The sequence below is a fragment of the Orbicella faveolata genome, unplaced genomic scaffold (assembly GCF_042242905.1).
Source record: "Orbicella faveolata isolate gen_17 unplaced genomic scaffold, um_ofav_v1 contig_27, whole genome shotgun sequence".
NCBI lineage: Eukaryota > Metazoa > Cnidaria > Anthozoa > Scleractinia > Merulinidae > Orbicella > Orbicella faveolata.
This window is the reverse complement of record NW_028301555.1, coordinates 5630514-5652853: the sequence shown is the minus strand read 5'-3', so window position 1 is coordinate 5652853 and position 22340 is coordinate 5630514. Positions and strand designations below refer to the sequence as shown.

Below are 22340 nucleotides of genomic sequence, written 5' to 3'. Positions count from 1 at the left end.
CATAAAAAGGAATCTTGTCCGTGTCTCAGTTTTCCCATCGACTTTCTCTGCCGATGATATGAACACCAGAGCCGAGGTAGAGACAGTGAAGACTAAGATGGTGAAAGGCTCACTTCTTCAGACAACCGAAGAAGGAAAGTACAGCGTACATCCTTTAGTCCAAGCCTTCTGCAGGAAAGAGAGTGGCTCCCTAGGGGTGGGCGACGAAGGCGACAAAGCCAAGAAGAAGTTCAATGATCATTACCTGGAACGGATCAAAATCCTAAGCAAACAATTCATCACCAAAGATCAAGCTTGCGAAGCCATCTCCACATTCAGAAAAGAGAAAGCAAACATCACTGAAGCGTTTAAGAACTGTTTTGAAGACACGACGCTTAAAGAAGAGAAATTGTCTGCCATCGATGTCGCTAACAGTACTGAAGTCCTGGACTTCTTGGCTAAAGTTTTCTCACCACCCAGAGAATGTACTCGACTGTATGAGAAGTGCTGCGAAATAGCCAGGGATTGCGATGACAAGGGGAGGCTGGCAGACAGTTTGAATTCTCTTGGGCTCCGACAACTTTCAAGTTGTGATGCGGCTCACCTCAGGGAAGACCACAAAATTTTTCATATCTTTCAGGAAGCACATGATATCCGTATGACATTGCCAGAAGAGAAACAGGAGTGTCAGACGCGTGCGCACACCATTAGTAAGCTCGGATTTTGTTATTTTCTTCAGGTAATAATTTTTTATTTATCAAGTTAACCTGTTCTCCATATGATCATTCTTTTTATTTCATTTTGATTTGTGTATACGCAGTCAAATATGCAGACAAATTGTGAATTGGAAGCAGAAGGTGGAAAATCCACTCGTCAAATTTTTGCGCTGTAAAATACATTGTTAAAAAAAAACCGTAATGATATTTTCGTGGCGGAATTATTCATTGGAACCTAGAGGCTAAAGAGACCGCGAGGTTTTCCAGTTAGCCCCCGAATAGTAAGGTGGAGCTAATTTAAAAAAAAAAGATCGGCAATTTAAAGAAAAACAAACCCGGTAAATAATGCTCTATGATGCTGTAAGAGAGGATTGCTTTATTATCCGAATTCCTTACAGCATTGTTCGGAAAAGAAAATAATATTTTACCTCTTTGGCAAAGGAAACTGTTCTGAGGTCTTTCACGATATGAGGAATATCGTGCCACAGGTCTATTAACTGATAGAAGAACACTTGCCTTTTAATATTTGACGATCGCAACTTGAATGGTTTTGCAACTACACATCTTCAAAGTTTAAGCGGGTCTCCGTAGAGCTCCTTAATTACACACCCCAGGTCTGAAAAATGTTCATCCAATCCGAAATGTTTACCACAAACTTTCTGAATAAATTATTGAACTTAGGTAATGCAAATTAATCCAACGACCTGGTCCCTTCCATTTGTATACGTAATTGACCACTCCCCATTGGGGCTTTTCAGGACCAATGTAAATAAACAATGATAAATAAATATTCAAATAAACATAACTAGGTTAAGAATCCCAACTGGCGAGAGGCAGACCAGTTGGCTATTCACAAGCGCAGCCGAGAAGTTGAACTCGGGGCCACCGAGAACAACATCAGCTAGCGGTCAGAACGGGAATTGAACCCGGGACCTACGGATTTCAAATCCGGCGCTCTAACCACTCGGCCACGCTGCCTCTCTGAGCTATATTAATCCAGGATGATTTTCCTTTCGTAGGGAAAAGAATTCGAAGAGAAAAGCCGCGGGTTAATCCAGGAAGGCATAACCATGCGGAAGAAATTAGGTGTTCCTTTGTATGTCGCCGCTGGCTACAGTGAACTTGCACGTGAGTATTACAAAATCTTCTCAAACTCATTAATAATTCATCAAGTTTTAACAAAGGAAATCATGACCGTGACAGTGTTTGAATATCTGATCTTAATTAGCACCTTTTTTTAAATTTTAGGAGCTTGTGAGTTTGCACTGTGAAAGGAAGATTGATTCTAAAATTATACAGTATAGATTGTAAAGAGCTGCAAGTGAGTCATGAAACCTCAGTGATATCATGTGACATACCCAGATTTGGGTGTAAATCAAGGAAATTGAACAGGAAAATGTGATTATTTGGTTTTCTCAGAATATGTCTGACTGGTTGCTTACGAATGGAAACTCAAGACATTGTGTTATAAATTAATTTACAAGGAATAACTAGTAGATTTACTATCAGGGAGGGTCAATCGTTAACAAACGAAATCATTCAAATTCAAGCTAACTGAAGGCATCCAATATTCTCTTCTAATTTTTGATTGTTGCCAGTTTAGCTTTATGGTTACATTATCCAGCAGTCTGACAATAAATTGATTGTACTCATGGTCGTTATCAGTGGCTTCCTTTCTACCACTTCGCTATTCTCAGCAACAAAGGTCACCATTTTGTCAGAATTTTATTTGTTTATTACTCATCAAAAAATATCAAATACACGCACAAGCCATAAAACCAGAAAAGTTTAAAGGAATCGACCAAACGAGCGAGCGAGCGAGTGCCATTCTTCACATCATGCCTACAACTCGCTCAGTCTTTTACATGCGCGCAATTCACGAGTTGAAAATGGGCTTATGTTACTCGACTAAGAAACAGTTTAGACAGTATAAGGAAAGTTTACGGCGAGTTTCATTTTGAAAAAGGAAAGCAGGCTCAATCGTCTTCCTTTTCTTTCTCTCTCTCTCGCTCTTTTTTTTTTCTCCAGGTACCTATCGGTATTGCGCCGACCATCAAAATGCGATTAGAATCTGGGAAAAAGACATTTTGCCAGTTTACGAAAGGGAGCTTGGCGAGCACCCCTGGACTGCTTCAATCTTGTACTTCATTGCCGCTTCGTACAAGATCCTCGCGAAAAGAGAGTCGGGAGATAACGCGGAGAAGGGTAAGACAAAGACCATGGCAGCTTTGGAGATTCAAAAGAAACTGCTTGGGATCCATTCAGATACTGCTCGCTCCCACGTTTGTCTTGGCGCAATTTTAAGGATCCAAGGTGAATTGAAATTGGCATTGGAGGAACTGGAGAAAGGGCTTGAAATTCGAGAAGACGTGCTGGGGCCTGAGCACGAGAAAACCATCGAGACAAGGGAATTTAAATCAAGAGTACAGCAACTTTACGAAGGGCCTAACTAAACACCGAAAAACAATTTTTCGTTGTAGTCGTTTAGTCGGTTAACTGAGAAGCCCAATGTTTACAGTGAAATAAATATTCCTGAATGGTTTAGAACGGTCTATAAAGCCTACTAATGCATGGATAAATGAACTTAGCTTAGTTCTGAAGGAATAGCTAGCACAAAAGAACTATTTTATAACGTTTTGAGGCTTATGTAGGTGTGTTTTACTTCAATCCTAGAGTTTTCAGTCGCCTCCCGTAATGTTTCGATTTAGTGCTTTCCCCCCTTTCTAATGAAATTTCCCCGTTGATCATAATGCCTATTTCAGTAAGCGCCCTCGTAGCGAAAGTAGCATTTAAGACATTGACATAGAACATACTGATTAGACGAATAAGAATTATGAATTCTGCTATCTCATCTATACACTGTGCCTATCGGAGCTTTCAGAGCTTGATCTTGAGTATCTGTTGTTTCTCATTTAAATATTGTACCACATTCAGATGCGTATTTTCAAAAAGGGGTAGCCGCCCCTGTCCCTAAGAAGCACCCCTCTCTAATAAGCGTCCTCCCTTGAAGGAGCTACGTCACAGTTTGCGCACCTTGTAAAACTAAGCCTAAGTTCTTCAAGTTTGTTCATTTGTAATCCGTGTTAATCTTCTCCATCTTTCACCATCCTAGTCTCTCTGTTGTTTATTATTATTTCGTTGGTGTATTTCTATCTTAGTAAACTACTATTTTCAGTTTTCCTTCAATGTAAAGTAATTTTGTGCGTGGCCAAAATAACTCAAAATAACTCAAAGTAAAGCGCCGCAATTGGTGGTGAATCGAATCATTACAGAATGTGCAAGTGTTGGACACGTTAACTAAGTCACGTGTTAGCCCGTTAACCTGTTTGATAATTGCTTTTAGAAAGTAACTCAAAGGAAATAAGCGCGCTGATTGGTTTAAAATCGTGCTTTTATAACTCGATAGAAACACAGAACCTGCACGAACTGTTGACGTAATCATGGCGCGAACAAAGAGAATTTACATTTTGATGATCAAAGTAAACGGGTATTTTTCATAAAAAGAAAACATGTTTACGAAAAAGCTGTGGAAACACTTGCCTATTGGCTCGTATTAGATAGTGAGTAGAGAAATCAATCAGAGAACGGAATTTCGTGAATGAACGCTATTAGAAATATACTAAAACTCGATATAGAGAAACACGGTACATGGGTTCTATTTCTTAAATACTTTTGTATTATGAAGATAATGTTTATCAACATAATGGCTGAAAGAGTAAACTTAATCTCTGCAGCGCTGGTATAGTGATCGTATGGAAACCAACCTCTGTATGAGTCAACTCGCCTAGTGCAACTTGAGAGAAAGTCTAATTCTTATTATCCTGTTGTTTGTCATATGCAGCAACTTTGTTCGTAAGATTCGCATATTGTTACCGGTCGTAGCGACCGTGAACTGAGTTTCAAGTCCAAAAGTGCCTTTTGCACAAAGATGAGTGGATCTTTCTTATTTGTGTGTGAGATTTTGCTTTTTAAATAATGTTGCCTTGAATACCTGGTTTGGTTAGCGTTTCTAGGGAGCAAAAATTTAATAAGCCAGATATAAGCTAGATATCTTGGTTTGAGTGGTGTTTCTAGGCAGCAAGAATGCAATAAGCTAGATTTTGTAACGAAATTAAAGTGTGAAGTTTGCTACACATACTGCTTTACTTTTGATTTAAGAAAACTGCTTTTCCTTGATTTAAGATGGCTTACAAGACCTTTCTTTCATTAGTATTTTATCACAGATCACCAATGATGCACATTAATACATTAACAGAGGGCCTTTCTAATCTATATAGATATATTTATATAGGGCGCGCGGTTGCAAATGAATTAATTTCAGCAATATAACTCGAAACAAGTACACCTCATTGGCGCCAAGCGCGGGTAATCGCTGGTAAGATGACGTTCTACGTGGGAAATCGCTAGTTAAGGAAGCGTTTTGGCCCCGAGCGCGAGAAATCGCTAGTTAGAAAGTGTTTACGTGTGGGAAATCGCAATCAAGGAAGCGTTCCGCGCGGGAAATCGCTAGTTAAGGAAGCGCTCTGGCGCCAAGCGCGGGAAATTGCTTGTAAGGAAGCGTTCTTTACAAAAATCGGTGGTAAGGAAGCGTTCTGCGCGGTAAATCGCTGGCAAGCACGCGTTCTGCGCGGAAAATGGCTAGTAGGCAAGCATTCTGCGCAGGAAATTCAAGTTGCTGGTGAGGAAGCGTCCTGGGCGGGAAATTGCAAGTAAGGAAGCTTTTTGCGCGTGAAATCGCTGATAAGGAAGAGTTTTGAGAGGGAAATCACTGGTAAGCACGCATTTTCGGGGAAATCGCTAGTAAGGTAGCGTTCTGGGGCAAAATCACTGGTAAGCACGCATTTCCGCGGGAAATCACTATTAGGCAAGCGTGTTCTGCGCGGGGAAACGCTGGTAAGGAAGCGATCTGCGCAGGAAGTCGATGGTACGGAAGCGTTCTACGCGGGAAATCGCTGGTAAGGAAGAGTTCTGGTGCCAAGCGCGAGGAATCTTACTCGATTTTGTCAAGAAAATTAAAACAGGCAGAGAAAAATTTTAGGGAACACGTAATAGGCCTTATATTTTCCGTTTTCCGCACTTAATTGTGCCTTACAGATTTTTCCGCTAAAACTTGGTATATACATTAGGACAAAAAAAAAGAGAACAGATTCCGTATCAGCCAATTCTTTTAACAACTGCGATTTTATACAAAAAGGGTGGTCCACTTAAATTCTAATACGACAAAAACTGTTTCAGGATTAAATCAAATTTATGAGATTATAGTCGAATTATAAAGGAAAAGTTTCTCAAAGTTTTACAGCTAACGCTTTAAAGCGAAAGCGTTATCACCTAAAGTTTGTCATATACCAGTGCCCTTTGAACAACAGCGGGCCATAAAATTTCTTCTATAACTCGGAGGATGACTCCAATATGAGAAGGTCAGGGATGCTTGTCGGAAAATTGGAATTAAATCCCTAAAGGTGATCAGTCTGAATATGGCTAGTGGCTTTTTTGACCACTAAAAGATACCATGCACTTAAAACGGAACAGGCTTGGTTATTAGCCACCGTTCGGGAAGAGAGCCCGGGCTAGTAGACCAGACTCGAGAGAGCGGCGGAAATCTTACCTAACAACGGAAATGAGAGCGTTTTTTTTTAATTGTTAACTCTTCAAGTGTACCCTAAAAGATACTTTGACAGCTAAATTAGTGGAAAACCTGAATAACCTAAGCCCAGGCATAAATGAGTCTAAAATCCCTTATTTACACCCCTGGGCGAGACAAAGATAATCCCCGACCTTTTCATATGGGAGTACTTGCCCCGGAGGTCTATATTAAAATAACACACCAGATCAAATAACACACCACACCCTTATAATAAGTCTTGCTCAAACACAGTAGTTTTCCTTTTTTATCCCAGAAATGCAATTCTTGTATGGAGGTTACGTAAGGTTACATTCCCTTTAATCAAGCACACTATATAGACATGAAGATGTGGATGGCTCAGAGAAGTACCGCTGGCCGGTTCACACGTGAATGTTCTTCTTTCTCTCCTTGGAATGAGGAAGAACACAAATTAATAACAGACACAGCAGTATTTTCATATAGTTTGACTTGAACTTTCGGATAGAATTCCCTCCCGTAGCGGGTAACGGTGTAACAGGAATTGAAATTACAACAGGACCAGGTGTTAGAAATTGTGGTTACTTTTTTCTTTTTCGATAAAATCACCTTAATTTTATGTAAGTTGCATTCTTCCAGTCTCAAGGCATTATGCATGGTTGCGTTAGCTGCCTAAAATTTAACCCAAGCTTCATTCTCGAATGGGGCATTTTTCTAATCTTCGCTGCCTTGGGAATTTGTTCAAGATCAAATATACACGTACTTCCAAAGCTTGACAGTGAATAGATCATTCTACAGTTGTCTGCTTAGTGACCTGGCCTTTGAATGGCAGGGAGGCTGGAGGTGACCTTGTTTTGACACAAACCTCACTGCTTTAAATTTGTTGTGTAAATCAAGTTGTTCTAATGCTTACTAGGTGCATTTACATAGCAAAAGCAGAGGGGCTGTATCAAAGCAAGGTCACCCCCAGCCTCGCTGCCCATACAAAGGCCAGGTCACCGAGCAAACAACTGTAAAATGGTTTATTAGCTAGTCTGGTCTGACGTCACATAAGTGTTTGCAAGAACATACCTGTGCTTGTTGAAACGAGGTGAGGTAATTCAAGACGTTTCCATGTTGCTTCCTCTGGGCTACTTCAGCAGGAGTTTCATTTTGCTTGAGAAAGATAGGAAATTAGAAACATATGACTCAACGGCTGCAGGCTAGCACATCGAGAGGCTGGGCGAACGTCGGATGCCAAAGTATCACGATAATTTACAGGTTGTTTCTCAAACTCATTAATAATTCATCTTGTTCAACTCATTAATAATTCATCTTGTTCAATTGTTCAATTCAATTGTTTAAACTTAGGAAATCATGAACGTGATGCTTTTCAAAAAATATCTGATCATAATGGATCTTTTCGTCGATACGGCGGCCATTTTGAATTCTTTTGTTTAACATAGCTATTATATATGGGATGCTTAGGGGGCAAATAAGTAGTAGAATTCACTGAAAATCGCTGAAAAGGTCCATTAACATAGATTTTTACGATTCCATTTCTTCGTTTTCTCTCCTTAATACATCTTCTCGATCGAGAAGATATATAAAGCAACTCACGACCGTATTTTACCACATTTCCAAACACCTCAACGCTCCTCAAAACTACTTTCCTACTCGTCGTATTTTCAATTCTCTTCTTGGTGGCTATATGATTAAATGCGGTCTTCCGTGTTTGATATAAGGGAACCGGAATTTTACGGTATAGCCATGGAATGAAATTCTGGGTTCTTTTGCAGAAAACCTGCATTTGTATTTAACTTAAGAGACATAACGAGACCCTATCTAAATCAATCTAGCGAACTATTATTTGAACTACCGCCATGGTGGTCTGACGTCATTGCTCACATCCTAAGTTAAGAAAATAACCCAATTTGAAAACAGACATCATGGTCCCAAAAATATTGAAATTTGTTTTTAAAGGATCAAGTTTGAAACGAAACGGTTTAAAGCTTTGAAACATGAATACAATATTTTCAGGCCAATAAGAGATCATTGTACAAATATATGACTATATGACTGGAGTTCATGCAACTTTCACCGTGATTCAAATAGCTGCATTTAGTGGAAGTCTCTCCGCGACAATATTAAGTATAGTAAAATTGTTACCATTATTTTCCATCCGTGAATCAAAAATACTGTATCTGGTGGCCTAATGTCACATAGAACAACAACGAGGTCTTACTCGATTTCGTTTGTTGCAATCAGCTCCATTAATTACCAATCTTTGCACAGCCCTCAAATTTCCTTTCTCGACTGCCAGATGGAGTGGCGTTAAATCAAACTGTGAAGGTCAACAGAAAAATGACAATGAGTTAAGGAAATGAACTAAAAAGGTAGTGTAGTGACCAAACATTTAATAAGTGGTGGAGTGACTGAGTAAGAAGTAGTAAACCCAATGGATTGAGGAAGGAAAACTAAGAGAAGGTGAGTGGGAAGTAAAGAGGAAGTAGGTTGAGGACAAAAGGAAAAACGCAAAGATGAAAGAAAGAAGAAAGGAGGGAGGGAGGAAGTAGGAAAGGTAGGGAGTGAGGAAGGAAGCAAGCAAGCAAGCAAGCAAGCAATCAAGCAAGCAAGCAAGGAGGGAGAGAAAGGAAATTAGAAGAAGGGAGGTATATTTTATTCAAGAATTGAGTAAGTGTAGTCAGGAGATGACATAGTCAATAAAAGTGCCGTTTTTTGTCACTCACTTGTATATTCTACCTAAAATATACAAGTTAGCTAAAATATACAAGTCAGTGACAAAAAACGGCACTTTTATCGACTAGGTAGATGTTATATCTTAACTGTTTTGTTGTTGTTGTTGTTTTAATAACTTAACTGCTATCATCATCATCATCATCATCATCATCGTTATTAATTTTTCATTTTATCAACAAGAAAGGGAAAAATAACATACAGAGTCAACCAGGTTTGTTTCTGCTCCATATGTTAACAGCATTGCTATGAGTTCGTCATCTCCATTCTTTTCGGACACTACAAAATGGAGGGGAGTTCTACCCGTCTGCATTGAAACAAAACATGTCAAATCATCTTGATTATTTATTTTTCCTATATACGTCCAGTAATTATTAGCTCACATATCAAAATCAAAAACTAAAGAATGAAGGAAACAAATGAAAACAAATGAATAAAGATAGCGCACCCAAATAATTTGTTGAAAGTTCTACGCTAATTGCAAAAGTCTTGTTCTTCGTTTGCTTTGATTCTTTTGTCATTGTTTTGTTGATGGAAATAATATCCATGTCGTGGATTTCTACGATACGTACACATTTAAACGATAAATGGCTTTTCCAAAACAGAATCACTGGATCTTTATAGCATTTGACCTTAACTCCCCTTTGCCAAGGCAAACGTCAGAGAAAAAAGCCTGCAAGCCTGGCCTTGACAGTGTTTTCTCCCGTGTAGTTTTGCCCGAATCATTAGCGGTTTGCACGAAAAATTTCAAAAATTTCTGAAACTGAGGGGCTGTATATTTAATTGAGAAAACACTTTTGAACGAGAATCTTAGAGTTTTAAATGAAAATTACTCTCTGTTTGAAGCTTCGTTTATTTTCGGGTTAAAGCGAAGCCTGGGAAGGAGGGGGGGGGGGTATTCCAAGAAAAATTGGGTGGGTGTGTGCGGCCTGCTTCCCAAAACCCTTATCTTATTTATGACCAAAATCTGCGATTTTCCCTACCATATGGCCTGAAAAAGTTGCTATTTATGACCAAAATCGCCAAAATCGATACCCTATTTATGACTAAAACGGCTGACATCCCTACTCTTTGGGGCTGCACATACCTATATAGCCCATGTAAGGGAGTACCTGCTGGGAAGCGAAGTGGCTAACAACAGAAGACCAGGGAATTTTTCCGGAAACTAGGCTGTGTTTGTAGAGTACGCACACTGTAAACTGCGAAGGAGAGTAACCAAAAGCGCCCAAGAGACAAAAAAGTAGCGTATTCTACTAAAACTGACTTTGTTTCGTTACATAGTCCTATAATCTGCCGCTTGGTTCTCGACTTGATTTCAAAGGGATGCACGCTTCTTGAATATATATATATATATATAAATTCTATTTCCTTGTGGTGAATGGATTTCAAAAAGCGCTCAACTCTTAGAGGAGCATAGTATATTCATTAAATGTAGTTCAGGACTTCAGGAGAGATTCATCGTTTTATTGCAATAAAACGATGAATCACTCCTGAAGTCCTGAACTACATTTAATGAATATATATATATATATAAATTCTATTTCCTTGTGGTGAATGGATTTCAAAAAGCGCTCAACTCTTAGAGGAGCATAGTATATTCATTAAATGTAGTTCAGGACTTCAGGAGTGATTCATCGTTTTACAGGTCTGTAGCAATAAAACGATGAATCACTCCTGAAGTCCTGAACCACATTTAATGAATATATATATATATATATATCAGTCTTCAGCACTGCACTGATGAGGCCCAGAAGGCCGAAACAGTACTGTCTGCAGTTAGATATAGCTCGCTGGCATACAAAGCTCTGCTTTCATGTCCAGTTTGAGCACTCTACTGGGATGAGTCGTTACTGTTGCAATTGCGCATGCTCACTAGCTCGCTAGTTTGAGCACTCTGGTAATGGCTCAGATACTACCACATGTGTAGTATTTGGGGCGGCTTTTTAAGCTTAGCCTCCATCCCAGTCTTCAGCACTGCACTGATGAGGCCCAGAAGGCCGAAACAGTACTGTCTGCAGTTAGTTATATATATATATATATATATATATATATATGCCAACTAGCGATTTAAACATTTGCTCATATCTCATAACCTACACGTTAATTCTCACATAGTATTCACGCAGTTCTTATCTCTACATCATTGCTGAAGTAATGTTCAATACAGTTTTCTCACTTTTTTATAACTTACCTGACTGCCTGGTTCTCGGAAATCCACTGGCGCACATGCCTCGAGAAGCGACTTTACTCGTTCCTTGTCGACTGGAACTCTTTTTAAAGCGCCCCAAAGCTCTTCGCCCCTAGGGACGCTGTCAGGAGAGGGTGGCGGACGGTCGAGGAGGGATTGCCTTCTGCGGACGACGAGGTGTTGTATATCTGATATAATAAAAAAATGAAAAAATGAAGAAATGAAGAAATGAAGAAATGAAGAAATGAAGAAATGAAGAAATGAAGAAATGAAGAAATGAAGAAATGAAGAAATGAAGAAATGAAGAAATGAAGAAATGAAGAAATGAAGAAATGAAGAAATGAAGAAATGAAGAAATGAAAAAATGAAGAAATAAACGAATAAAGAAATGAAGAAATAAAGGAATAAAGGAATAAAGAAAGAGAAAAAGAAAAAAAGAAGAAAGAATGAATGAAAGAGAGAAAGAGAGAAAGAAAGAAAGAAGAGAAGGAAAACAATGAAGAAATAAAGAAATTAAGAAATTAAGAAATAAGGAAATAAGGAAATAAAGAAACAAACAAACAAGTGAACAAATAATTAAGTAAGTAAATAAGTAAGTAAGTAAATGTCGAAATAAATAATTATTACACAACCAAGTTATAAAATAATGCATAATTATGCAACTTTGCAAGATCTCAGTCTTACCTTCTGTTTCTGGTTCGACCGGGGGGGTGACAGGTACAACTGTTTAAACAACGAAATAAATTTCTTTCAACGTTTGATCGGTTGTTAGCAACTTTAAATGCGGGCTTAAATAAAGCCATTTAACAGAATCCTTGCATTTTGACCTGGATGCTAAATGTCACTTTCAACTCTGTCGGAACCGGTTCGTCTTCATTTTTAATGTAATTGGTAAGCAAAATTGCCTGATTGCAAGTTCCGTTTGGATTGGTTATTTCGATTCAGCATTTACTCAACAGCTCCAATTTACCGAAAAAGACAGAGACGAGTTCAATGTGATCTAAATTCCAAGATGGCGGCAAAGAATTACAATTGGTAAGCACATTTCCACTCGGATAATTCATTTGGAAATTTTGGACTACCTTTCAAGACGTTCCGTTTATTTCGAAAATTTTGCGGTCGGTAGAGCCAAAACTGTCCTAATAGCCGAGACGTTGGGATTTTAAAGATTTTGAATAGCTTTTCTCAACCACTGTGTCACATTTTTATATTTAACATTTAATATGTTGAGTTATTGTTCGGTATACATGTAAGAAACCAAGACATCAAGTCTGCACGTAACGTAAAAACCAAAAGATATGTGATTGGCATATGTTCTAATTAATCGCAAGTAATTCGTTCAGTAAACACAATATAGGTCGTTAGCTATCCATCCTTTAAAAAGTGTCAGCAATTTTCAGTGAACGCACGTATTCCTGTTGAGTTTTACTGGAATTATACCGTGTAAGGTCGTCTGGACTTCAATGTATCAAGAAACGAGTAAGTGTAGTAATCCTACCTTAACAAAAACGGGAAGGATGGGTCACGTGGTAGACAGTCGGCACAACCTGCTGTTAGGATTGATGGTGATTGATTTCCTAATGAATTTACCGTTTTCTTCTATAAAGCCTAATCAGGTTAAAGCTTTGGAAGTTTTTAGTCTTATCGTCTGGCTTGACTTTGTCTTCTTCCGACTTGGGGACAGTTTAAACAACAAATAAATGAAAATTTCCGGCAAACGGTCGATCTGTTTTTGCGGCTTTGGATCCAGGTTTTAACAAAGCCATTGAACAGAATCCTTGCATTTTCACCTGAATGCTAAATGTCACTCGACCACTATTAATTTTTTCCCATTATTGTATCTAGTGTTCGTTTCTCTTCATTCTTTTTTGTTCTTGTTTGGTGAGAGTAGTTGTTCAATTTTATTTCGTTCAAATTTGTTCTATGACCGAACTCAATCAAGCCCAATCGTTTGGTTAATTTTGATTGAGTTCTTTTAAGTTTGATTAGTGACCAGTTCCAGTACTTATATCAAGATTTAGAACAAAGCCAACGTAATCACTCTAACCAATCACAAAGGACACAGGCAATCTAATGAACCAATCAAAACTTGAAACAGATACACGTAGCTGATGCGAAGCGCGGGAAAACGTGTACGAAAGGGTCACAGTGGTTTTGGTTTAACTTGTTTTACTTCTAGATTGGTTTTCATTTGGGTGTCGAAAAGTAACTGGTATTGCATCAGCTACGCTTCACGGTTGGCTTAAAAACTCGCGCCCCTTTTTCATCCAATCGTGTTTTGCGTAGAATTTGCGTCACCTACATGTAATGACTTCGAGTTTTGATTGGTTCAGTATATTGTCTGTGTCCTTTGTGATTCGATGGAGTGATTACTTTAATTTTAGTTTAACGACACAAAGTTTGAAATCGCTCCAGGCGGCATAATGCAAGAACAGTTACTTTTGGAAACTCAAGTGAAAACCGCTTTTAAATGTCAATTGATATAAAGGATAATTATGTAACTTTGAAAGTTTTCATGCTCACCTACAAGTGGGTTGCTTTCGTCCTCGAAGATTTCTCTCAGCAACTTGATTAAAAGATCCGGCGGAGTTAATCTTCTCACTTGAATAAACTCGATTATGCATAGAATCATAATAAAGACTTCAATGGCAATGATGGCAATGTTGGAAATTGATTTCTCCCTGTAATGCTGATCATGGCAATGCAAATCAGTTTCTGTCTGGTTGAATGGAATCGGTGTTGCGACAGCTGCCACTGAACACTTGTACGTCTTAGGTACAATAAGAGTCTGGATGCCACAGAAGATTCCTATGATGACAGCAGTAAATATCAGTCGACAAAATACATGTAGAAGGTAAGCCCTCTTGAAACTGTCCTCTTTCGCGGATTGATCTTTCTTCTCCTTTCGACCGCGTTCGATTTGCCGAAGAGTGAAAGCACCGTAAAGCATGAAGGATATCGAGAGGACAACTAGAACGACATAGGCCAAAACCACAAAATACAGTGGCGGAAACCACTGATTCATTGCAGAAGAGTACTCGTCATAGCAGAGTTGTTTGTTGATAGAACTGGTTTCGGGCTCACAAGTGAATGTCTCTCTGTTGTAGGTGCTTTTAAGAAAAGCAATTAATGTTATTCCAAAGATTGCGACCAAAACAAGTTGAATGCCGCCAAGCACTGTTTGTGATCGAAGCCCCAGTCTAATTAGCGATTCATCCATTGCACAAATGCAACCTCTTCAGATCTAGAATTCAAATTAAAAGGATACATAAGTATACTGAAATAAAAAAGGGTTAAAACTAAAACAAAATCCGATCTGATTTCCACAAAACAGCAGAGGCACTATTGGAAGGAATCCAGCTGCAGACCTATCATTGTTAACAAGCGTTAAATTGGCTGAATGAGCAGCCGTTTTACGATCCACTTACGACCGAACTTCCGATGCTTGTTGCAACGAAAAAATTTCCGAATACGGAAATTGAGAACTGACAAGACATAAAATGAAGTATCATTAGTATAAACACTGACCTTAAAAATCGCTAAAATATTCAATTACTATCCGAGGCCTGACACTATGTTGCACAGGCGTAAACATTTACTTCAGTCCATTATGGTTCGAGTTTCATCTCAAGTTTACCTGCTGTTTCTGCACCCCTTCGTTTATGTTACACATTTTGCGCGCAGAAATCTAGGCCAGCGAAGTGAAACTACACACATTTCCTCCTTTGATATATTCAGCAGAAACTGAAAGCAGCGATGGTTTTGGTCGAAGAGAAGAGGGTACACAACACGCAGCCAAACTACAGCTTTCTGTTCGTACGAAAAGTCGTTCACATTTCGTGAAGACGTGTGCCAAGGTTTTTAAATGCCATTAACACTGACACTCGAAAGTGACACTGCCTCTACACTCGAAAGTCCGCGGTATTGCACAACACTCGAAAGAAAGCACATGGACGAACATGGAGATGACGTCATTCGCCCCCCCCCCCCCAATTTTTTTTGGTAGGGGAGGGGGGACTGGGGGCAAATTGGTGTCCACATTGACACATTGACACAAAGTTGCGCGTTTCGGCACACGTTTCCAAGTCGCTGCTTGGACCGTGTTTACTTTGTATCGAAAAAATGTTATCTTTCGGTTGTGTTGTTTGTTCCATGAAGATGGAATTATTGAAGCGTGTATCCCCGGTTCTATTTGACCCCCCCCCCCCCCCAAAAAAAAAGTGAATTGTTTATCTAACGGCAAAATACTCTCTCTTTGAATCAATATTAGGGGTGGCGAATGGTCCTTCAAAAACTCTGGGTCTCGTAAAATTTTAATTTAGTCGAATTTCATGGGTCTCGCAGTCTCGTTTTTTAGCGGTTATGTGCGTCTCGCAGTCTCGATTTTTATACGAAGCTGTCTCGGAGTCTCGATTTTTCGCAAGGCTAAGGGTCTCGAAGTCCCGATTCAATCCTTTACCTGTTTTTATAAAGGACGTCTTCCGGCTTCACTTGATTTTGAAGTTCATTGAAGCAACTTACAAATTTTCCGAGAAAAAGGTAATCCTAACTTTTAATTCTCATAAATTGTCTTAATTCCACAAATAGGTACAAACCTACCCCAACGTCCGTTTTGACGCCAGAAAAACAGTTATTTTTCTCTAGGATATCATAACGTAGTGTCTTTATAATCGAATTTCCATTTGCAGTCAGTTCAAAGAAACTGGCTAAAGGCTGAACAAACTCATTCTAGCGCTCAACTAAATCTGGGGCTCGAATTTTAAGACTCTGAACGCTTCAAAGCCTCGGTCTCGCAATCTAAGAAGTCAAAATGTCTCGGGCTCGCAGAGAAAAACGTCTCGCCGTCTCGCAAAGACTCGCATTTACTATTCGCCACTCCTAATATTCAGTCAGTTAATTTTCTGTCAAGTGCCCAATTGCAAAATGTTAGTTTCAGCTAACATTTTGCTAAGTCTAGTCTGAAGGCATACGCGCGTATACTGTATACGCGTATTCAAAATAAAGAAAACTCTTTCTCGCTCTGTGGCATGCTGTCAAGCCATTGAAAACAACAATGACCTGTTAAGAAAAGGAAAAAACAATAGGTTAGCTCATACAATCTAATCAGGCATACGCGTGTATACTGCATACGCGTATGTGCGTATATGCATGCGCGTATGTGCCCATATGCATACGCGTATGTGCCTATATGCATACGCGTATACGCGTATTGGGCTGACGCGAATTACGCGTATATTTTGGTTCGGATATATCTGAGCTGCACTGTAAGAACTATTTTATTTACCGCGACTCTACATTGGCGACGAGGATAAACTAAAGATTTCGTCGAGGATTTTGTCGAGGTTTTCGACAAGGCTCTCTCTCAGTGATACCGGGAGGCGAGACAGATGGAGCAAGCGGCGGTTCGAGTGGTGCTTCGGGGTAGTTCGGGAAGAACTTCGGTCGCTTTAGATGTCGGTTGTTTGGAACCATTTAATCCAAAAGGAGAACCACGCAGTTTAAGCCAACGGTTGAAGAGGTGGAAAAGAGCATTTAATCTGTACGTTACAGGGAAAGGAGTTTCGGACGACGCAGAGAAAAGAGCTCTGTTTTTACATGTCGCGGGAATGGACGTTCAGGAAATTTACTTCACACTTGTTGCTGATGCTGAAAGCGCTACTTTCGCGGCAACAGTTAAAGTTTTTGATGATTATTTTGTTCCAAAGGTAAACGTTCCTTTTGAGAGACATTTGTTTCGACAAATTGTGCAGGAAAGTGGAGAAATCGTTGATCAGTTCGTTTGTAGGCTTCGTCAACGAGCAATCAATTGTCAGTTCGGGGAAAACGAGAACGTTTACATCCGTGATCAAGTTATTGACAAGTGTTATTCGAGCAAGCTGTGTCGAAAGTTCCTGGAAAAGGAGGGAGAGCTAACGTTGGATGATTTGTTAAGGATTTCGAGGTGGCAAGAAGCTCTTGATCGCCGGTTGAAACAGTACGGTACTGACCAAGTGAATGCAGTTGGTGACAAGTCGGATGAAAATACACGTTCTGGGAAAGGAAAGAAATGCTTTATTTGCGATCAAGAAGGACATTTCAGTGGAGACAAGAAGTGTCCAGCGCGTGACCGAGCATGCAGAATGTGCGGTGTTATTGGCCATTTCGAAGTTAAATGTCCCCGGGCTCGTCAGCGCGGTGGTGGTGACTCCGGATCCAGAGGGGATAAAGGCAGCAAAGGTGCTGATGGTGGAAGGAGGACTACTGGGAGTAGATGAGGTGACGGTAGAGGAAGACGTGGTCGTGGTTTTGGAAGGTCGCAACAAACAAACCTTGTGGCTGACGGTAATCACAGCCCGAAAGGGTACCTTTTTCAGACTTCAGGTATATAAAAGGGTAGGAATTTCACAAGTTGAGGCGTATAAAAGGGTAGGGAAATCGGTCATTTAGGTATTTTAAAGGGCCTTCAATTAAAATACTTCGAATAGACGTTACAAGGGTTTAGAAAGGGGGAGCAGTGTTGTAAAGTAGGTATGTGGAAGAGGTACCTTTTTTCGATGAAAGGTATATAAAAGGGGTTCCTTTTCTGCTAAAATGGTACATAAAAGTGTAAGGGGTTGGACCACGGGGCACTCTCTTTCAACAAAGAGCACGAAAAAAAAAAAAAAAACTGCTTCCAAATAAAGCGCATCTTTGTGACCGGAAGTCGAATCGCGCAAGTCAACGACAACATGAACCTTCCCTGTTCTTTTAGCGTGGGAAGGTGATCAGTAAATTTTGACGAATTGACACGATCGCAGGCAATTTGACACGAGGCAAATCAATCATTCAATCGATCAGGCTAATTTGAGCATTTGGTTGACAGAACGGAAAACATACGTTTTATATCGAGACGCTCCAGTCCTTGCTTGACTGACCAACAGGAGATAATTGCATGTTCCTGTTTATCAACTTTTGGAATAAAGTTTCCATATAACGCGCGCTCTGATTGGGTGAAACAGCGTGCTTAATCAGAGGACAGAGCACGGGTTGATGACGGTAAGCTGGCTTTCAAATTTCTGCTTCGGAATTTTGACAAATTTGACCCAAATGAAACATTCCCTGTAACTCAGACAAACGCAATGGAAACGAGCGATTTGTCTGCAGTAAATATCGCTCACGGAGACCATTTTGCTAGATTCCCGCCGACAAAACACGTAGCGAAATAAAGAAAATTATCAACCTAACCAGTGCTTCGATGAAAGACATTATATATGTTACGAAGGAAAAAATTAGACTTTTGAAGTAAAACAACGACAGAAAACAACAATTGGGCTGTCTCTTCACAGACAGACCACTCTATGTGTTCGTTGTTCATAATTGTTTATACGAAACCACAGGCGAACCACCCTATATGTTCGTGGCTGATAATTGTTGTCTATATGAAACGAACAGAATCTATGAGGGTTATGAATAAAGCTCTGAAAATTGCATATTACATATTGCATTATTACATCTCGGTCTGACTATCCCAATAAAGTTAAATGTGTGGTGTTTTTTCGCCTTCCTAGGCCGTCTGAAGCGTTTTCTTTTTTTTTACGAAATTACTTTTGGTCGGAAACCGGCAAGACAAGAGAGGGAGACAAGGCTTGCAACTTGGCGGCTATCTCTTCGCCGAATTTGAATTTCATCCCTCAAACATTTTCCGAGAAAATCGATGCTGAAATCACGAAAATAGCTATCTCAATATGATTGGTGACAAACTCAGCGACCAAAGGAATTCAAAAGGCATGCAGGCCGTTTCAAACTACCAATCAGCGCTTGCCATCGCTGTGGGCTGCCGTAGTGTGCCATTAATTTTAGTCAAAAGCGTGACGATCTTTCGATCAAATTTAGGACTTAATCGGAATTGTCGTCGAATCTATCTACTTCATCGGGCCATTCTCTGTTTCCAGTCCCTAATATCGTTGAAATTTGTCAAGCGTCGGGATACTAAAACCTCTGGGAGACTACACTATCCTTCATCTTGTCAGGTCATTTTAGAAATCTGGTAATCTACGAGCGCATGCAGCGTAGCCACTTTCTTGTTTGTTTTGATTTGAAGTTTGTCGTTTTCATTAGTCATTACAGCAAGTTACTAACCCAATCTCATAATCTTGAGAATGTAGTTTAGTAACAAACAAAAACTTTAAAAGTTTATTTTCCATCTACTAACAACTGATTAAAATTAAGTTACACTGACATTTGTCTAACTCGCTCATTTCGTAACTGTATGGGTTGACGCACGTACCTCTCAGTTAGATCAGAATAACTGACTGCTTTTAGCGTCTTCTTTCAAATTCGCTCATACGATTCCTATAAGCAAAGTAAAATACAACGATGAGTATATGATAGCCTACGGGCTCACATCGAAGTTTCCTTGAAAACTCTACATCAAGAACAGCAATGGCTCGAACATATCATTTTACCGCAATGTTTAAGTGCAGTGGTTTTAATGAGCGCTCCGGTATCAAACTTGGAGCTACTGACCGAGCTATTACAAACTGCTACTAACCTTTTTGTGCAATATCCCACCAACAAGAGTTTAGGGATTGATATATGAGCTGTTACACAAGCCAAGGAATGAGCGACCCAAAGTGAGGTTTGATGACTGACAGAACGGAAAATATGCCTTTAGTTCTGTCACGACACACCTGCTGCATGATTGACCATCAGAAAATAATTGCTTGTTCCTGTTTACGTCTTAACAAGAAATTGTTTGGAATTGAACAGATCAAACTTTTCTCAACTTGTGAGAAAACACCAAGATAAATTTTGCGCTAATAGATTGGTATTGATAAGAACATTTGTATACTGGCGGATTGAAACAAGTCAAACAAGTCGATCAGTCGTTCAGGAATGGTTTTGACTTAGACGCGCCATTATACATACATACATACATACATACATACATACATACATACATACATACATACATACATACATACATACATACATACATACATACATACATACATACATACATACATACATAAACTTTATTTAAGCTCGAATTTCAGAGTAGCTTGACCAGCTAATATTTCCGAGCAACAAAATATTTGACAACGAAAAATTAAAATAGAAATTGCTATTTACATATTTACAATTGACTTATGTTAACTAATTATAAAATTGTCATTTACATGTTTTATGAATTGGTTTTACTGATGTGCTTTTTGAAGTCTGAGAAGTTACATAACCTTATGAAATTGGGTAGAGAATTCCATTTTTTTGTTGCCAGATAAGTAAAGGAGTGGAGACCAAAAGTTGTAGTTTTAGGTTTGGGCATTTCCAGTATTATAGCTGGGAAGAGTTATGAAGCCATTATAGCTAGGAAGAGTTATGATAAAGGACATGCAAATTATGCACTGAAGCAAAGTAACCTTTTAAAATTTCCATTAAAACGTTCCAAGGAATTGAAGTGGAACACCATAAGTTCTGTCATCATAAATTCTTTTTTCCATCACTTCACAACTAGGAGCAATACCACAAATAAACCCGAAGTCTAGTCATCATGAAGTGTAACCAAAATGATGTCTTAAACGCCGCCATCATCAACAGAAAACAGTTCCTGTTTGTTGTGTCTTTCCAGATCTTTTTTAGTTAGCTTTTCAAGCAAAGGAATCAACCCAAATTGGGGGTTGATGAAGCCATTTGACTGACAGAACGGCAAAAAGACCTTCTATCAAGACGTTTAAGTCCCTGCTTGATTGACCGTCAGCGAATAATTTGCATGTTTCTGTTTACGTCTGGTAGAGAAGTGTTTTGTATCAAACTGAAGAGATCGATTGATTTGATCACGAGTTGGACACCATATCCCACACTTCTAGAATGAAATTAGTACAAGTGTATGAATGTATTCCTTTGGAAAAGTCTATCAACTTACAATGAAAGTTCCTGTTTGATGTCAGTGTTGGAACAAAGAAAGGATTTCTTTTGCGGATAATTGTATTCCAAGAAACAGAAGAAGTTGACATATTATGCTAAGTATCTCAACAACGGTCCAATATTCACAAATCTCTCGTGATGCAAAGCCGGTTTCTGGGAAAGTAAATTGTAGTAGTCAACCTACATCGTCATGGCTGAAATGGTGGAACGTTTTGAGGAAAAAGCAAGGTTTGAAGACGAAAGTGAAGCCGAATTGATTTGTGAGAAACTCGAGCAATTCGTGACCAACATTCTAGCCTAGGTGGAAAAGCGAGACAATCGATTTCAAAGCACTCTTATTAAGAGCGGAAGTGTTTACGAAGGAGCGAAGGTTTGCCGGCCAGATGAATTCGACTTTATGATAAGAATTGACTCACTCACCGATAAACCATTATTTCGTCCATGCGACAAAAGCGAAGGCTTCGTCAAACTCTTACTTGATGAAGAAGGGTGGGAAGAATTCAAAGATGACGAGGGCTTCACTGTAAAAACTGACTAGTTAAACTAACTATTTAAAATAGTCGTAACTAATTTTAATAGTCGTTTTGACCATTCTAAAAAGGCGAAAATTTTAACTAAATGAAACAGTTAAAGTAACCTTAACTGAGAGATCGTTTTGACCGACGATATTAGGAATTAGAATTCCAACTTTTAAGATTAGTTTGAGTGACCAATGACATAAGTTGCGGAAAGACTGTAATTATGACAAGGAGCAAAAAAACATAAATGAGGAAACTGATCATCTAAACTCCTGTCAGTAACTCCTTACAGCAAGTTAATACCTGAAATCCCTGACGCTTCATTTCCCGAAATGTTCAGCCAAATAAGACAAATTTGAATTGACCAAAGTCTCTATGAGGCGCTAAAAAACTTTTAAGTCACTTAACCCATTCAAGAAGGGTTATATTTTCAACTAAAGGAAGCAGTTGATGTAACCCTTTATGGAAATGTTGCTTTAACCGATCGATGTGATATTAGTTATGATATAGCTGTAATTATAATTCGATGCATCTTTTCCTTTTCATTGGCCGAGAGCCCACCACGTGACCTGCATATAACTGCCTACAAATAATGGTCTCTTCATGCGCATTTGTAACCGCGCTCTTGTGTAGCCTGCGAACAGGCTCGTCCGAATTCTTCAGTTTCGCGCTCGTCGGCTCGCTTTGCTCGCCGAATTTTTTTTTCCGTCCTCGCCGGGAGC

At 39.3% G+C, this 22340-nt stretch overlaps 3 protein-coding genes across 7 annotated transcripts; 2 read left to right on the top strand and 1 right to left on the bottom strand.

Moving 5' to 3' along the window:
• The first annotated feature begins 57 nt into the window (after window positions 1-57).
• Window positions 58-4828, top strand: LOC149107299 (uncharacterized). The gene is made up of 3 exons (XM_089296944.1): window positions 58-718; window positions 1715-1823; window positions 2724-4828. Exons 1-3 carry the CDS (start codon window positions 59-61, stop codon window positions 3146-3148), a joined length of 1194 nt encoding a protein of 397 aa, XP_089153070.1. The 5' UTR covers window position 58; the 3' UTR covers window positions 3149-4828.
• Window positions 4829-5727: 899 nt separating this feature from the next.
• LOC110067346 (uncharacterized) lies at window positions 5728-22116 on the bottom strand. Of its 5 annotated transcripts, none has more exons than XM_089296938.1 (9): window positions 21922-22116; window positions 19464-19528; window positions 13742-14462; window positions 11903-11941; window positions 11222-11406; window positions 9233-9337; window positions 8519-8617; window positions 7366-7449; window positions 5728-6725 (listed from the first exon to the last, which is right to left on the bottom strand). In XM_089296938.1, exons 3-9 carry the CDS (start codon window positions 14436-14438, stop codon window positions 6699-6701), a joined length of 1236 nt encoding a protein of 411 aa, XP_089153064.1. In that variant the 5' UTR covers window positions 14439-14462; window positions 19464-19528; window positions 21922-22116; the 3' UTR covers window positions 5728-6698. The 5 variants fall into 5 exon arrangements, with proteins under 5 accessions (XP_089153064.1, XP_089153063.1, XP_089153068.1 ...); XM_089296937.1 differs by lacking the exon at window positions 21922-22116 and adding an exon at window positions 19728-20086; XM_089296942.1 differs by lacking the exon at window positions 19464-19528.
• LOC149107298 (uncharacterized) lies at window positions 16606-17472 on the top strand. Its single transcript, XM_089297124.1, has one exon. The coding sequence runs from the start codon at window positions 16606-16608 to the stop codon at window positions 17470-17472; it is 867 nt and encodes a 288-aa protein (XP_089153250.1).
• Window positions 22117-22340: the final 224 nt, after the last annotated feature.

What these genes read in the sequence shown, in the direction of transcription:
- LOC149107298 (XM_089297124.1), top strand. Translation starts at nt 16,606, where the DNA reads ATGGAGCAAGCGGCGGTTCGAGTGGTGCTTCGGGGTAGTTCGGGAAGA.
- LOC110067346 (XM_089296938.1), bottom strand. Translation starts at nt 14,438, where the DNA reads ATGGATGAATCGCTAATTAGACTGGGGCTTCGATCACAAACAGTGCTT. An exon ending in GGTCGAACCAGAAACAGAAG is followed by an intron (nt 11,407 to 11,902) that starts GTAAGACTGAGA and finishes TTATTATATCAG; the next exon opens with ATATACAACACCTCGTCGTC. An exon ending in CCTCGTTTCAACAAGCACAG is followed by an intron (nt 6,726 to 7,365) that starts GTATGTTCTTGC and finishes CCTCATTCCAAG; the next exon opens with GAGAGAAAGAAGAACATTCA.
- LOC149107299 (XM_089296944.1), top strand. Translation starts at nt 59, where the DNA reads ATGAACACCAGAGCCGAGGTAGAGACAGTGAAGACTAAGATGGTGAAA. An exon ending in GATTTTGTTATTTTCTTCAG is followed by an intron (nt 719 to 1,714) that starts GTAATAATTTTT and finishes TTCCTTTCGTAG; the next exon opens with GGAAAAGAATTCGAAGAGAA. An exon ending in TGGCTACAGTGAACTTGCAC is followed by an intron (nt 1,824 to 2,723) that starts GTGAGTATTACA and finishes TTTTTTCTCCAG; the next exon opens with GTACCTATCGGTATTGCGCC.